We start from the raw sequence: 13,526 nt of genomic DNA, 5'->3' as shown, positions 1-13,526 counted from the left end.
TAGCACAACTCTTTTTCATTGCGTGTTCTCCATTATTAATTTTGCATCTCTTTTGTGTTTTCCCCACTAAAAAACACATTTTGTATCTCCCATGTGTGAAATGTTTGTATCTTACAGGTGATGTTTTTCTCTGAATCCCTGGTTCCGACTGTGAGGAAAGCGTTGTGTGATCCCCTTGAGGAGGTCAGAGAAGCTGCAGCCAAAACCTTTGAGCAGCTGCACTCTACCATTGGCCATCAAGCTCTGGAGGATATTTTGCCATATTTACTGGAGCAACTGGTAATTAGAATTAAAATGAGGCAAATGACTGACAATCATGTCAAGAATATTGGCCACATATCTATATCTATCTATAAATATATATATATATATATATATACAAGTTTACCCGTGCATGATACTCATGCATTCTAGTCAAATCAAGCAACTTAAGGTGTTAAAAAGGTTCTTGTCATGCATTTGGGCCATAGCCCAGGCCTCCTCAGGGGAAGAGCGTTACTTCCTGACGCAAGGGCCCTTTTTTAACGTGCTTTTGTCCACATGTCACCACCTCATCATTTTTCTCCATCACCTCATCCTTCATCTTTATCGCCACATCTATCCAGATGTCTATCCAGACACAGGGATCTCTCTCAGTGGTCCTGAGTATCACACTCCTCTCGCTCTGTCACCCCCGGCAACCACCAACCACTCCCCAATGTCACCCCCGGCAACCACCAACCACTCCCAACTGTCACTCCTCCTTCAAGAAATATATATATATTTTTTTTAAATCTTTATAAACACTTTTAACAATTAACAAATTAAATTAACAAATTAAAAACATCTTAGTATACCAAACTTCCGCCCTTTCTGAGTTTTTATTTTACACACACACTAAGAATTTAGTAGGTCAGTGTATAACTCCACCCAGCAGGTGGCGCTGGAGCAAATTTCAGCCCTTTCTGAGTTTTTTCCCCCACACACACTAAGAATTTAATAGGTCAGTGTATAACGTCTACAAAAGTGGAAGCTGCTCAAATCAATTTATAGGCCATAACAGGTGCTTGAAAGGGTGGGGTTATCCTGCAAGGAACATACACACAACATTTTTTCCCCCAGCACACTGCTATAGCCAGCAACAGATCTGCCATTTCTACTGTAGATAAAAATGCAAAAGTCTTTGTTGCACACATTTGCAAATGTATGTTTAAGCCATCCGCCACGCCAAGGCGCTTTTGCTAATAGGATGGTCCTACTCTAAACAATGAGAGTCCCATATATTTGGGCCATACATATGTGTTTTTAAATTGAGAGCCAACTTACCAAAGAGGTACCCCAGAAGCCTCCAAACAGCAATTCAGTGCCAGTACCCCCTCTCAGCTACTGACACCAACATGCCTCTCAGACAAATACAAAAGTGGAAGCTGCTCAAATCAATTTATAGGCCATAACAGGTGCTTGAAAGGGTGGGGTTATCCTGCAAGGAACATACACACAACATTTTTTCCCCCAGCACACTGCTATAGCCAGCAACAGATCTGCCATTTCTACTGTAGATAAAAATGCAAAAGTCTTTGTTGCACACATTTGCAAATGTATGTTTAAGCCATCCGCCACGCCAAGGCGCTTTTGCTAATAGGATGGTCATACTCCTATTACTCATATTAGTGTATAACGTCGCCCAGCAGGTGGCGCTGCAGCTTGGTTTTTTTTTCCCCCACACACAGACACACGCCACTAGACTTTTATATAGTAGATATTAATAAACTCACTTTGAAGTATGTAAGCAGTTATATTTCCCTTTCCATAAACTCTACGATGACTGATGTTAGCAATGGTAGTTGTATATGAGTGTTATTTTTACTAGTCAGACTGGTCACTTTAGTGTCCAATGTCTTCCCCTAGGACGATGAAGAGATGTCGGAGTTTGCCTTGGATGGACTGAAGCAGGTTATGGCAGTGAAGAGTCGTGTTGTTCTTCCTTACCTTGTTCCTAAGGTGTGTTTCCTGATGTATCTGCTGTGAAGTTCCAGTCAACAGACACGTGTCCACGTGGCTATGTTGAGTGACTTTCACTTTTTTTTTCTGTTGCAGTTGACAAACCCACCTGTGAATACTCGAGTCCTGGCATTCCTTTCATCCGTGGCGGGTGATGCCTTGACAAGACATCTGAACGTCATTCTTCCTGCTGTCATGTCTGCATTAAAAGCACATCTCGGTACAGAGAATGAGCAAGCGGTAAGGAGATACATAAATCAGTGAAAATGCTGTTTCTCTTTCCTACCATTAGGGGAGTGTAGATAGCAATACCTTTATCTTGCACTAGGCTTTGTCTTGACTTGGTTTACATAAATTGTCAGTTCTCTATAATCTTACATATGAATGTGGGTACTGTTGTTAAATAATGTTAAACTGGCTTACTTTATGTGATGGTGTAGACATTTCGGATAACTACGGTCTGGATGGCCATGTCCTTTGGGGAAAAAGATTCAGAGGTCAAGTAAAAGAAAATCACAGCCTACAACCATTACTTTAGAGATTTTGCCAGAAAAATGAATAGAGAAAGGGATGTCCACTAGAAAAACGCCATCTTATGGTGGATTCCTAGTGATTATCCCTTTCCCATCTCGTATCTCCCAGAAAACTTCTTCCCAACGCTTGCCTCCATTCCAAACAGTAGAACATAGTACCTTGCTTTGGATAATGAGAAAAGCAGATGGAGAGTTGCTCTTTCGGGTATTGGTGGGACTAAACTACAATGGGATAGTTGGATCCCCCTACTGGTCAGAGAAAGAAGATTATTAGATAATATCAGCCACTGTTCAAATGTTGTATGTGCTTGATAACCTCTCTTAAAACACAGGTATTGGGGTATTTCCAAATTGTATCAAATATCAAATCAAAAATGTAATCTTTAGTATTTATAAAGTCTTATGTCTCAAATTCTTTTTAGAATTAAGATATTGATGTTGTATATGTTGGCTGTCTCACCTGAGTGCTTCCTTGGATAATATATATTGTACTATTTGCCAATAAAATCACCCTCCAACAGTGTTTCCAGGGTCGGTGGACTCCTGAGGAGTCCAAGATCTCGATCAATGTACTGGAGCTGAGGGCAGTAATGAAAGTGCTGACCAACGCCTGGCCCATCCTTCTATGTAGAGCTGTAAAGGTGCACTTGAACAACGCCAAGCAGGCAACAAGAGCCCCCAGACTATGAGGAACACTGGCTTCTATCAGGTGATGGGCCGTAAAGCATCTTCATGCTATCATCGACATGTTCATCCCCGGGGTGGACAACTACGAAGCGAACTACCTCAGCCGTCAGGATGTTCATCCAGGGGAGTGGTCACTCCACCCAGAGATTTTCCAAAAGCTAGTGGATCAACAACAGCTGGATGTTGATCTAATGGCATCTCTGTTAAACCACAAGGTGAAAGACTACGGTGCCAGCTCCAAAGACTTCAGGGTGTTGTTTGTAGACGATGCGGTGGTTCCTTGGAACTTAACTCTAGTCTACCTCTTCCCTCCAGTAGCCATACTCCTGAGGATCCTAAAGAAGATCAAAAGAGAAAGCATTCACGCTATCCTTGTGGCCCCGGACTGACCCAGTATTTCTTTGTACGCCAACCTGATTGGCTTGTTTATAAGCTCCTCCGTGGAGACTTTGGTTCTGACTAGACCAATTCTCTCAAGGCCAGTTCTTGCATCAACATTTATCACCCCTAGCTTTAACATGGTGGCTATAGAAGCTGCTATCCTAAAAGCTAAAGATCTCTCAGACAGCATGGTGCAGACCATGCTGAGGGCCAGGAAGTTCATCTCCACCAGCAAATACCATAGTCCTGGAAGGCAAACATTTACTGGTGTGAGCAGAAAGGGTTACCTATGTCTGCCTTTAGACTGTTCTGTCTCCTCTCCTTTTTACATTGGGGTTTGGATCAGGGCCTCAGGCACTGCCCTTTAAAGATGCAGGTGTCAGCTTTGTCCATGTTCTTAAAGAAAAAGCTGATGTTGCCTAAGGTCCAGACCTTTCTCCAGGGAGTGCTGCACGCACACCTTCCCTTCGTCCCTCCGGTGGTCCCTTGAAACCTCAGTCTAGTACTCAGGGTGCTAAAACAGCTTCCCTTTGTGCCTTTCTAGTCTGTGGATTTAAAACGTTTGTCCTGGAAAACTGCCTTTTCCCTGGCGATCTCTACAGCTCACAGGGTCTCGGAATTTGGGGTCTTGTCTTGCAGATCGCCCATCCTGGTGTTCCACGAGGATAGGACAGTGCTCATAACGAAGCAGTCTTTCCAACTGAAAGTAGTTTTTAGGTTCCACCTGAACCAAGAAATTGTGGTTCTGGATTTTTGTCAGGATAGCTCCAAAGCCAGCTCCGTTAGATGGGCTGGACCAGGAACACGCCTTGCAAAGCTACATTCAGAGAACCAAGAAGATGTGTTGTTCAGAAAATCTATTGATCTGTATGATGCGCTGATGAGAGGCTGACCTGCCTATAAACAATAATACCAGGTGGATTAAGTTTGTGATCCATTATACTTGTGCAAGTTGTTGAGTCAAGTTGTGCTGGGGACTTAATGGATTTGTGGGTACTTCCTGGATGGCGTTGTTGGGTGCTTCCGCTAAGCAGGGCATGCCACGTGGTCGTCCGTGCATACTTTTATGAAATTCAACACTTTTGCCTCCAGATTTTTTTTGGTCACAAAGTTCTGTGCATTGTTAGGGAACTTCTCTCCCTTAGGGAACAGCTTTGGGACATCCCCAAGGTGTTCCAGTGTCCCCTATAGGATGTCAAAGAAATTGGGATTCTTGGTACTAAAATTGTTTTCTCCTATTAAATGGATGACCTCCCTGTTTTTTGCTTCTTTTGCTCTGTTTTCCTGTTCCTCATATTTGGCTTCAGATTGTGTTCTTGAACTTTTCTCCTCTTTCTCTATTGGTTGTTTCATTTGTTGGGCTCTTTTGTTAATTAAACTGTATAGTATAGCCACTAAAGGTATAGAGGCGGAGGAGCTTGCCATTTACACCACATTTATACCCTATGGTGTTCCAGTGTCTCCGATGGATTAGAAGAAAAGAATTTTACTTAAGTACCAAAAATCCAATTTTCACAGTATTTGTGCATTCACTTCCTAAATTATCATATGCAGTGTTTGGAGAGTATGTATGCACACTGCCCCAATACTTTTATTATATGGGCATTTAACTGTTAAGGTAATTAGCCGTTGCTGTTTTTCACAGTGTTGACTGACACCTTATCTAAATTAGTGGACATATGTCCTCAAATTCAAAAATACTGGCGTAAAGTAGTTTAAATTTATCCGGAAAACTAGTATTAATATTCTCCTTTGGTCACCGACCAGTAGTCTGTTTTGGCTTTCCTTGAAGGATGAAGTAGATAAAGTAAACAGATCAACGCAATTGTATATACAATATCTGTGTTTGGTGGTTAATGTGTGTATAGGCAGGTTTTGGTTAGCACCTACTAGCCCTACTATTAAATATTGGATAGAATTGGTTAATACTACAATTAGACATGAACGGTTTGTGTATACGAGCAGACAGTCGTTAAAGAAATTTGAAAATATATGGCATAGGTGGTTGAACTCGACATATGCAACAGTTTCTATGAGTCCGTCTCTTATGGATAGATGAGCACAAGAATATCTAAGATACTAAGAAATAAGCCAAATATGTAATGGTGTATAATAGTATTAAAAGTTTTAAGTGGATAAGGGATAGTAGATATAGCCTCTTAGTAGTAAACTATCTATGGCCACTATGGATTAATAGACTTATGGAATAGGTAGTCCGGCTCTTTTATGTGTTGGATAATATGGGGTTAACAGAACTGGACGATAGAACCCGCGGGTATCAATATCATCATCATCTATTTATATTTATATGATCACTAGGATTGTTTTGCGAAATATTGTTAAGCACTATTTGATTATAGATGTTTTATATAGTGTGAGCACTGTAATTTTTGTTATAATTTTAGTATATCATTGATGTTTGAAATACTATATTTATATATTAGAGTTAATAGTTGTAATTAAGTGTGTACACATGGTTCTGTTATAAGAAAATTACAAGATGTACTATGAAGGTAAATTATATAAATATAACTGGTTAAACTATATGCACTATCATATTTGGATGTTATATTCTGTGTTTGGATAAATTATGATATATCACTTAACTTAGTGCCTTTTTGCAGATGACACAAAGACATGCAACAGGGTAGACACAGCAGGAGGGGTAAAACAAATGATTGATGATCTAGGTATACTAGAGGAATGGTCAAGAGAGTGGCAACTACAGTTTAATGCCAAAAAATGCAAAATCATAAACTTGGGTCTCAAAAACCCAAAGGCTAAATATAGTATTAATGGCACTATAATGGAAACTACTGAGGAGGAAAGCGATCTAGGAGTAACTATTTCAGGTGACTTATAGACAGGGTTAACAATGCAACAAAGCAATGAGGAAGGCAAGTCAGATGCTTGGTAGCATAGGGAGAGGAATCAGTAGCAGAAAGAAGGAAGTAATGCCACTGCATTGGTACGTCCTCATCTAGAATACTGTGTTCAATTCTGGAAGCCATATCTCCAGAAGGATATAAATACATTAGAAACTGTATAAAGAAGGGTTACTAAAATGGTCGTGGCCTGCAGCACAAAACTTACCCGGAAAGACTAAAAGATCTTAATATGTAGAGTTTGGAGCAGAGAGGGGAACTGAGGGACATAATAGAAACTTTCAAATATATCAAGGGTTTTAACAAGGTACAGGAGGGAAGCATTTTTCACAGGAAGAGTAGTACTAGAACACGAGGACATGAACTGAATCTGGAGGGAAGTAGGTTCAGAGGAAATTTGAGGAAAAACAACTTCACAGAAAGGGTAGTGGATAAGTGGAATAGCTTCCCATCAGATGTGGTAGAGACTAATAAAGTAAAGCAGTTTAAACATGCTTGGGATAGACATAAGAATATCCTTCTAAAGAATAAGGGATCAAATAAGGTTTAAGGTTACCATAGGTTAATAAAACAATGGGCAGACTAGATGGGCCAAGCGGTTCTTATCTGCCGTCAAATTCTATGTTTCTAACTTTAATTTTTGAAATCGCATGTAATAATGTTATATGACGTATATGAATAGGATATAATATGTAAAGTAAGAAACCCATGTTTTTTGTGATGAAAAGGAAATTAAAATTTTTCCTATGTTTTTGTATTTTTAAATGATTGTGAAGATTTTTTTCTAAAAGTGAATAAAAATATTTGAATTAAGAAAATTAGTGGAAAAATACGGTTTCCTGTGAATGCACATGGAGACTGTCCCTATGTAATAAAGTTCTCTGTTTTCTCTTCCATATAGGAGTTTATGCACTACTGGCTTGTCCCTATGTAAAATATTGATTTATGAGGTCAGACTGAGCACAGTCCAGACTAATGCATGTATTTTTTGGTATTTAGACAAGGGTGTCCTATTGTCTGCCGCTAGTTCCGAAATTAGTGGCAACACACACATCACCAATTACACTTGTTCACAGGTGAATATCTTTTCTAATTTTCTTGTTGTTTTTTATCTTTTTTGCTTATGTTCTCTGTACTGTGCTCATCCAACAGGAACTGGCAAACTGCCAAGCTGTCATCTTGTCTGTGGAAGACGATGCTGGTCAGAGAATTGTAATTGAAGATTTACTAGAAGCCAGTCGCAGCTCTGATGTAGGAATGCGACAAGCTGCAGTTATTATACTGAATATATATTGTGCAAAGACAAAAGCTGATTACTCTGCACATCTCCGGAGCTTGATGTCTGGACTTCTACGCTTGTTCAATGACACCAGCAGTGTAGTTTTGAATGAAAGCTGGGATGCCCTAAATGCTATTACTAAGGTGAGTGTGGCACTAATCTAAATCTCTGTTAACTATGTAAGGATTACTTTAATATTTGTTTATTTAACCAACATGTAATCTCTCTGTAGAAATTGGATGCTGCAAGCCAGTTGACATTGATTGATGACCTACATAGAGATATTCGCATGGTGGGAAATGATGCCAAAGGAGAGCATGTGCCTGGCTTTTGTATTCCAAAGAAGGTACAAGAAAGCACACTGTGCTGTCATGAGATTGGTATTTGCTATATAGCTGGGTTCTCCCTTGTGACTTGTTGAATTCTTATTTCAGGGGGTAACATCAATTCTGCCAGTGTTAAGAGAAGGTGTTCTCACTGGCATCCCAGAGCAGAAAGAAGAGGCCACCAAGGCATTGGGCTTAGTGATTAAGCTGACTTCTGCACAAGCTTTACAGCCTTCTGTCATTGGCATCACTGGACCTTTAATCCGTATTTTGGGAGACCGATTCAGCTGGAGCGTCAAGGTGGCTCTTCTGGAAACCCTTAGTCTTCTTTTAGCCAAGGTAAATAGTATGCATTGTTTCTTTTTTGCAAATTTTATGAACACTTATACAGCAAAATATGCATATAGAAGATTCCATTGTACCTTATTTTATTTTAACATTTGATTGTTTCTCCTATTTTCCAGGTTGGCATTGCACTAAAACCTTTCCTTCCACAACTTCAAACTACATTTACAAAAGCTCTGCAAGATACAAATCGTGCTGTACGTCTCAAGGCTGCCGATGCTCTGGGGAAACTCATTGTTATCCATACAAAAGTAGATCCTCTCTTCACAGAACTGTTGAACATTATTAATTTGTGTGAAGACTCTGGAGTAAGGTAACCTAATCTCTGAGACTAGGTGATAAACATAGCATGGGAATACACTTTACAGGTATCTGCCAGTTTACATACTGTTTTGTTTTCAGGGAAACCATGCTTCAGGCTGTAAGATTCATTATTCGTGGTGGTGGAGGAAAGATAGATGCAGCAATACGGAAAAACTACGTCAGCATGTTGATTGGGATGTTAGGACATGATGAGGTGTGATTTATTTTTACACTTGAGGATATCATGATTTGAATATTGTCATTGTCTTTTAGGGGCTGCAAAATTTGCTCTCACCCTTTTCTTTTCTTTTTTTTTTAGGATGCTACTCGTATGGCATCTGCTGGCTGCCTTGGAGAACTCTGTGCTTATCTTCCTGAGGAAGAACTTTCTGTAGTTTTACAGCAGCATCTCCTGGGTTTGTAGTCTACTCCAATAGCTACTGAAATGTTTTACTTGCTTGTGATATTAATGTTCAGTTTTACAATAAGACTATTGTTAAAGCTCAGTTCTACACTAACCAGTATGCTCTAGGTGTCCCATTTTATCTAAAAAATGCAATTTTATTGAAATTTTATATAATGTTTGGGTAGGGAGGAAGAACAGAATAAAATAAAGGGACACAGGAAGGGAGGGAAATGTACAACATTCAGTAACGGTACACAGTATTCCTTAAAGCGTCATGCCTTAGTTTGAGCTGAATGAATCAGTCAACACAGTGCAAGTAAAGGGGCAAAGCTATTTTGCACAATGGACGAATGGTCTAGGGAGGGGGGGGTGAAGGGATTCAAGAGGATGTTAGTAAAGGAATGAAGAGAAAGAGAATAAAAATGAGGGGAAGGAATTAAAGCAGATGCTGAGTTCTCAAGGCGCTTGCCCTAGTGTATATGATAGGAGGGGATCTCAAGGATCAAAGTAATCGGCCCAGGCATGCCAAACAGACAAAAATTTATTGGAACAATCATATATCATGCTTGAGATATGTTTATACAACTGCCAAACATTGTAAATTACAGTTAGGATCATGGGGGGGGGGGGGGGGGTGGAGAGAATCAGTTTTTTTCCAATTCTGGGCGATCAGGCCTCTAGCTACAGTGAGAATATGGTCACCGAGTTTCCAGACCAACCTAGAGATCCCAGGTGGTAGAGTAGGTAGAAAATAGAAGGAGATATTTGGAGGGATTTGTAAGTGGGTGGCCTTGTGATTAAGTTCTGACACTTCACGCCAAAAGACTCAAATTTAGGGCAGCTCCACCAAATGTGAGACAGGGTATCTTGGTAACCGTATTTTCTCCAGCAAAGGTCTGAAGATGAGGAGTAGATAGCTTTTAGTCTGGAAGGGAGCAAATATAATCTAAATACAAACTTATAGGATTTTTCTTTTGATCTGGGTGCAAATGGATTTTTTTGGGCAATCGCTTCACTGATATGAGACCATTTCTCTGGTTCAGAGACTTGCCAATGTCCACCTCCCATTGTAACTTTTATGAGGTTTTTTAGATGGTATGTCATGATGTAGCATCAGTGCATAAAAGGTGGAAATGAGGCCTCTAGAGGAGCATCTACAAGATGTCTCCAAGGATGATAGGGGGTTTGCGGATTGATCTGACAGTTATAGAGATGGTGGATCTGAAGGTATTGGTAGAAGGAGGAAGGTGGAGGCGATCTTGGAGCTAAGGGAAAAAGCCTGAAGGACTTTGTGTTTAGTCCAGTCAGAGAAGACCCTGGGGTCAAGACCTGGATGAATTGAAGGGTTGTGCCACAAGGGAACATTCTCTTGAGATTGTCTACTAGTTTGAGTGCACGGACACAATATTTTCAGATAGAGTGTGAAAGCCAAATTGTGGGGAAAAGTTGAAACAAAGGGGGGCAGATGTTTGGGATCCAGCCAGAACCAGGCATAGGGTGATGACATGTGCCATAAATCTGCTTCAACATCCAAACATCCACTCGTAACCTAGTATGTGGGTGGGCATGTGCGAGAACAGCTTGGGTGAGGTGTGTAGCCAAATAGTATTTATGTAGACAGGTGTTCCATTTTGTAACAACCTTTGTCTCCTACTGCAAATAGAGGGACATGAATGGGTAGGTTAATCTCTACACTCTGGTCACTGACTCCTCCTATACCTTATAACATTTGTGCAGATTAAACTTCAGTCTTCCTCATTTTCTTTTTTCAATGGCTTTTTCAAGAGGTTGGAACATGGATTTCTGTTCTGAAGTTTTATTACAGTAATTACATTTTTCTATCTGAAATATTGTTCAGTCCACTCAACCTAACACACTAACCAGTCCAGGTTGATTCACTTATCTTGCATGTGAATTCTCTAGGACCTTGCTCTTATTTTTATATTGTACTCCGTGGTGAGGAGAATAGAGATGTTTCTCCTCTGTCCACGTACTGCCACAGCAAGGGGAGGGGGGCTCATCTCTCAGCACCCTGGCTTCACGACTGGATAATTTATCTTTACATTTATTATTGATCTTTAAATTTATCTACAATCTCAAACTAACTTCAGAACCAGTGCCATCACTAAGCTGAAATCTAGTGTTTAGCTTTGCCTCCTGGGACTCCCAGGAGACCACGCATAACTTGGATTCATGTGAATCCAGGAGGTGCTAACATAAAAGGCTCCGGGCCAGGCAGTGTTGGGGAATTTCCATCACTGGTGCACTCTGGTTCCTGGGATTGGGAAAACCACTAGGCAAACTTAATTTTCAATGCAATTCAATGGGCACAACAGTAATCCTGCAGCATATATGGTGGAATGGGGGACCTGCCGATGGTGGCATATTAGAATAATCAGAGTCCTTGCAGCCATCAAAATCAGTGTTTAAGTCTGATTCTATAATGACATTGGTGGACAGACCTCCCAGCGAATTCAGCAATGTACATCCATGGGGTGGAGAACTAGGATGTAGACTTCCTAAACCGCAATGCTCACTATATCGGGGAGAATGGATGTCAGTTCAGAGATTTTTGTTTTTAGCATTTAGTGAATCTCCCGCACAACTTCCCAATTTTTTTCTTCATGTTCTGGCATCCAGAAACTTAGAGTGAAACTTATTGTGTGTATACATGTGCTAGAGCAGTGATGGCTAACCTGTGACACTCCAGGTGTTGTGAAACTACAAGTCCCAGCATGCCTTGCCAGCTATCAGCTAGTTATCTAATGGCAAAGCATGCTAGGGCAATTTTTTGACTTTTTTTTCCCTTTTCCAGTCAGATACTTTCCAGATTGCATATAAACTGTGAACTAGTGTCCCCTTCCTTGTGCCCTCAACTTTACAGAACAAAGGAATCAGGGTTTCATTCTCTTGAAATGGTGTGCGTTCATACAACTAGAACTTTCCTCTGTGGGCGTGCCGTCCTACTTTGTAAGGTTCTGAGAATGCATAAGCGATATGCTGCTGGATTAAGATACAGTTTGTTAGGTCTATTTGGCTGTGGGTGGCTCTGTCTATGATGATTTGACATATTCTGACCATAATTTGCCTTTGGGCTTCGCATCAACCAAAATGGTCTGCAAAGATGGCATTTTTTTCACACATTGTCATATGGGGTTACTATTTCTGCTCCAGTGATCATTGTTATTGTCAGGAAGAGCATCTAAACAGCAGCAAACTCTTTGGAAAACCTACTTCCCATTCTGTGTTGCTTTGGTATTTCCTACTCTTTCTCTCTACTTGCAGAAGCAGGATATTGAATAATCTTCTGTATCTAAATCTATTTTCCTACACATGTAGGGGACACAAACCATCTCATGCAGGAATGTCTCTCCCTGCTTTTTTATTTCTAATTTGAATGAAATAGCTATTATTCTCTATCTTTGCTTCGCTGCAGGCAAACCTGATGTATGCAGGGAGTGTTACAGGGGAGTAGGCTTTGCCTAGTGTAGGATTGAGCTTAACTCAACATATGTCACCTTTACTTGTCTCTGAGTGAATGATTTAAAAGGGACAAATCAATTTATCCAATTTTAGAATAACCAGAACAATTTTACAATAGCAAATTAAGTGTGGTGTTAATCTCCATATTTAGTATAATTGTTACCATCCTAATATCAAGTGTTATAATAACCATTATCCTGTATTAGAATAACCAATTACATGTATGTAACATTCTTTTCACAAATACATGAGGAAGATGTACCTGAAATAAATCAGAGGTCTCCTAAAATATGGCCTGTTTTAAAGGAGCTTGTAAAAGAATGTACATGGTGTATTGATGTTTTATACTTGGCTTATTTCAATACAGAACAGGAATATTTTTTTAATGATTGCCAACTTGTATTTTTGATTTACAGCTGATATTACTGGAATTGACTGGATGGTTAGGCATGGACGAAGCATGGCTCTTTCCGTTGCTATAAATGTGGCATCCAGCAAGTTATGCACCCCAAAGTTCAGTAATAACATTGAGGCTATGGTCCTCAGCAACGCTACGGCTGATAGGGTAAGAATATGATATTTGTCATAGAGTGGTTTCTTCCTTTTAGGTTCTTCCACATGTTTTTATTTAAATGTGCTTTGGTAATAAAGGCAAAACACAATGTGAAAGCTGGCCTAGCTTGAAGCACTTTCTAATTAGATAGATAGATATATAATGTGTGTGTGTGCATACAATTTTAGAAGATTTCAGTTTGTAAATGAGCATGTTAATTGATTATGATATTATATCTTCTAGATTCCCATTGCAGTGAGTGGAATCAGAGGGATTGGTTTCCTCATTAAACATTATATTGATGCTGAAAGTGGAAACCTTCCACCTAAACTGGTATCCCTGTTTGTGAAGGTAGGTGTGGAAAC

At 40.0% G+C, this 13,526-nt stretch overlaps 1 protein-coding gene across 1 annotated transcript in view; it reads left to right on the top strand.

Annotated features, from left to right (window-relative positions):
- The window catches only part of GCN1 (GCN1 activator of EIF2AK4), a 94,431-nt gene that overhangs the window by 62,460 nt on the left and 18,445 nt on the right, over positions 1 to 13,526 (top strand). Inside the window, exons 46-56 of the mRNA XM_075214860.1 lie at positions 118 to 279; positions 1,888 to 1,980; positions 2,077 to 2,220; positions 7,619 to 7,888; positions 7,978 to 8,091; positions 8,180 to 8,410; positions 8,536 to 8,729; positions 8,819 to 8,933; positions 9,039 to 9,135; positions 13,025 to 13,173; positions 13,405 to 13,512. Coding sequence (XP_075070961.1) covers positions 118 to 279; positions 1,888 to 1,980; positions 2,077 to 2,220; positions 7,619 to 7,888; positions 7,978 to 8,091; positions 8,180 to 8,410; positions 8,536 to 8,729; positions 8,819 to 8,933; positions 9,039 to 9,135; positions 13,025 to 13,173; positions 13,405 to 13,512 — 1,677 coding nt within the window. The remainder of the gene's footprint in view (positions 1 to 117; positions 280 to 1,887; positions 1,981 to 2,076; positions 2,221 to 7,618; positions 7,889 to 7,977; positions 8,092 to 8,179; positions 8,411 to 8,535; positions 8,730 to 8,818; positions 8,934 to 9,038; positions 9,136 to 13,024; positions 13,174 to 13,404; positions 13,513 to 13,526) is intronic.

The sequence above is a fragment of the Mixophyes fleayi genome, chromosome 1 (genome assembly GCF_038048845.1).
Source record: "Mixophyes fleayi isolate aMixFle1 chromosome 1, aMixFle1.hap1, whole genome shotgun sequence".
NCBI classification, from domain to species: domain Eukaryota; kingdom Metazoa; phylum Chordata; class Amphibia; order Anura; family Limnodynastidae; genus Mixophyes; species Mixophyes fleayi.
Note: the sequence above shows the minus strand (reverse complement) of the source record. Positions and strands in the feature narration are given on the sequence as shown.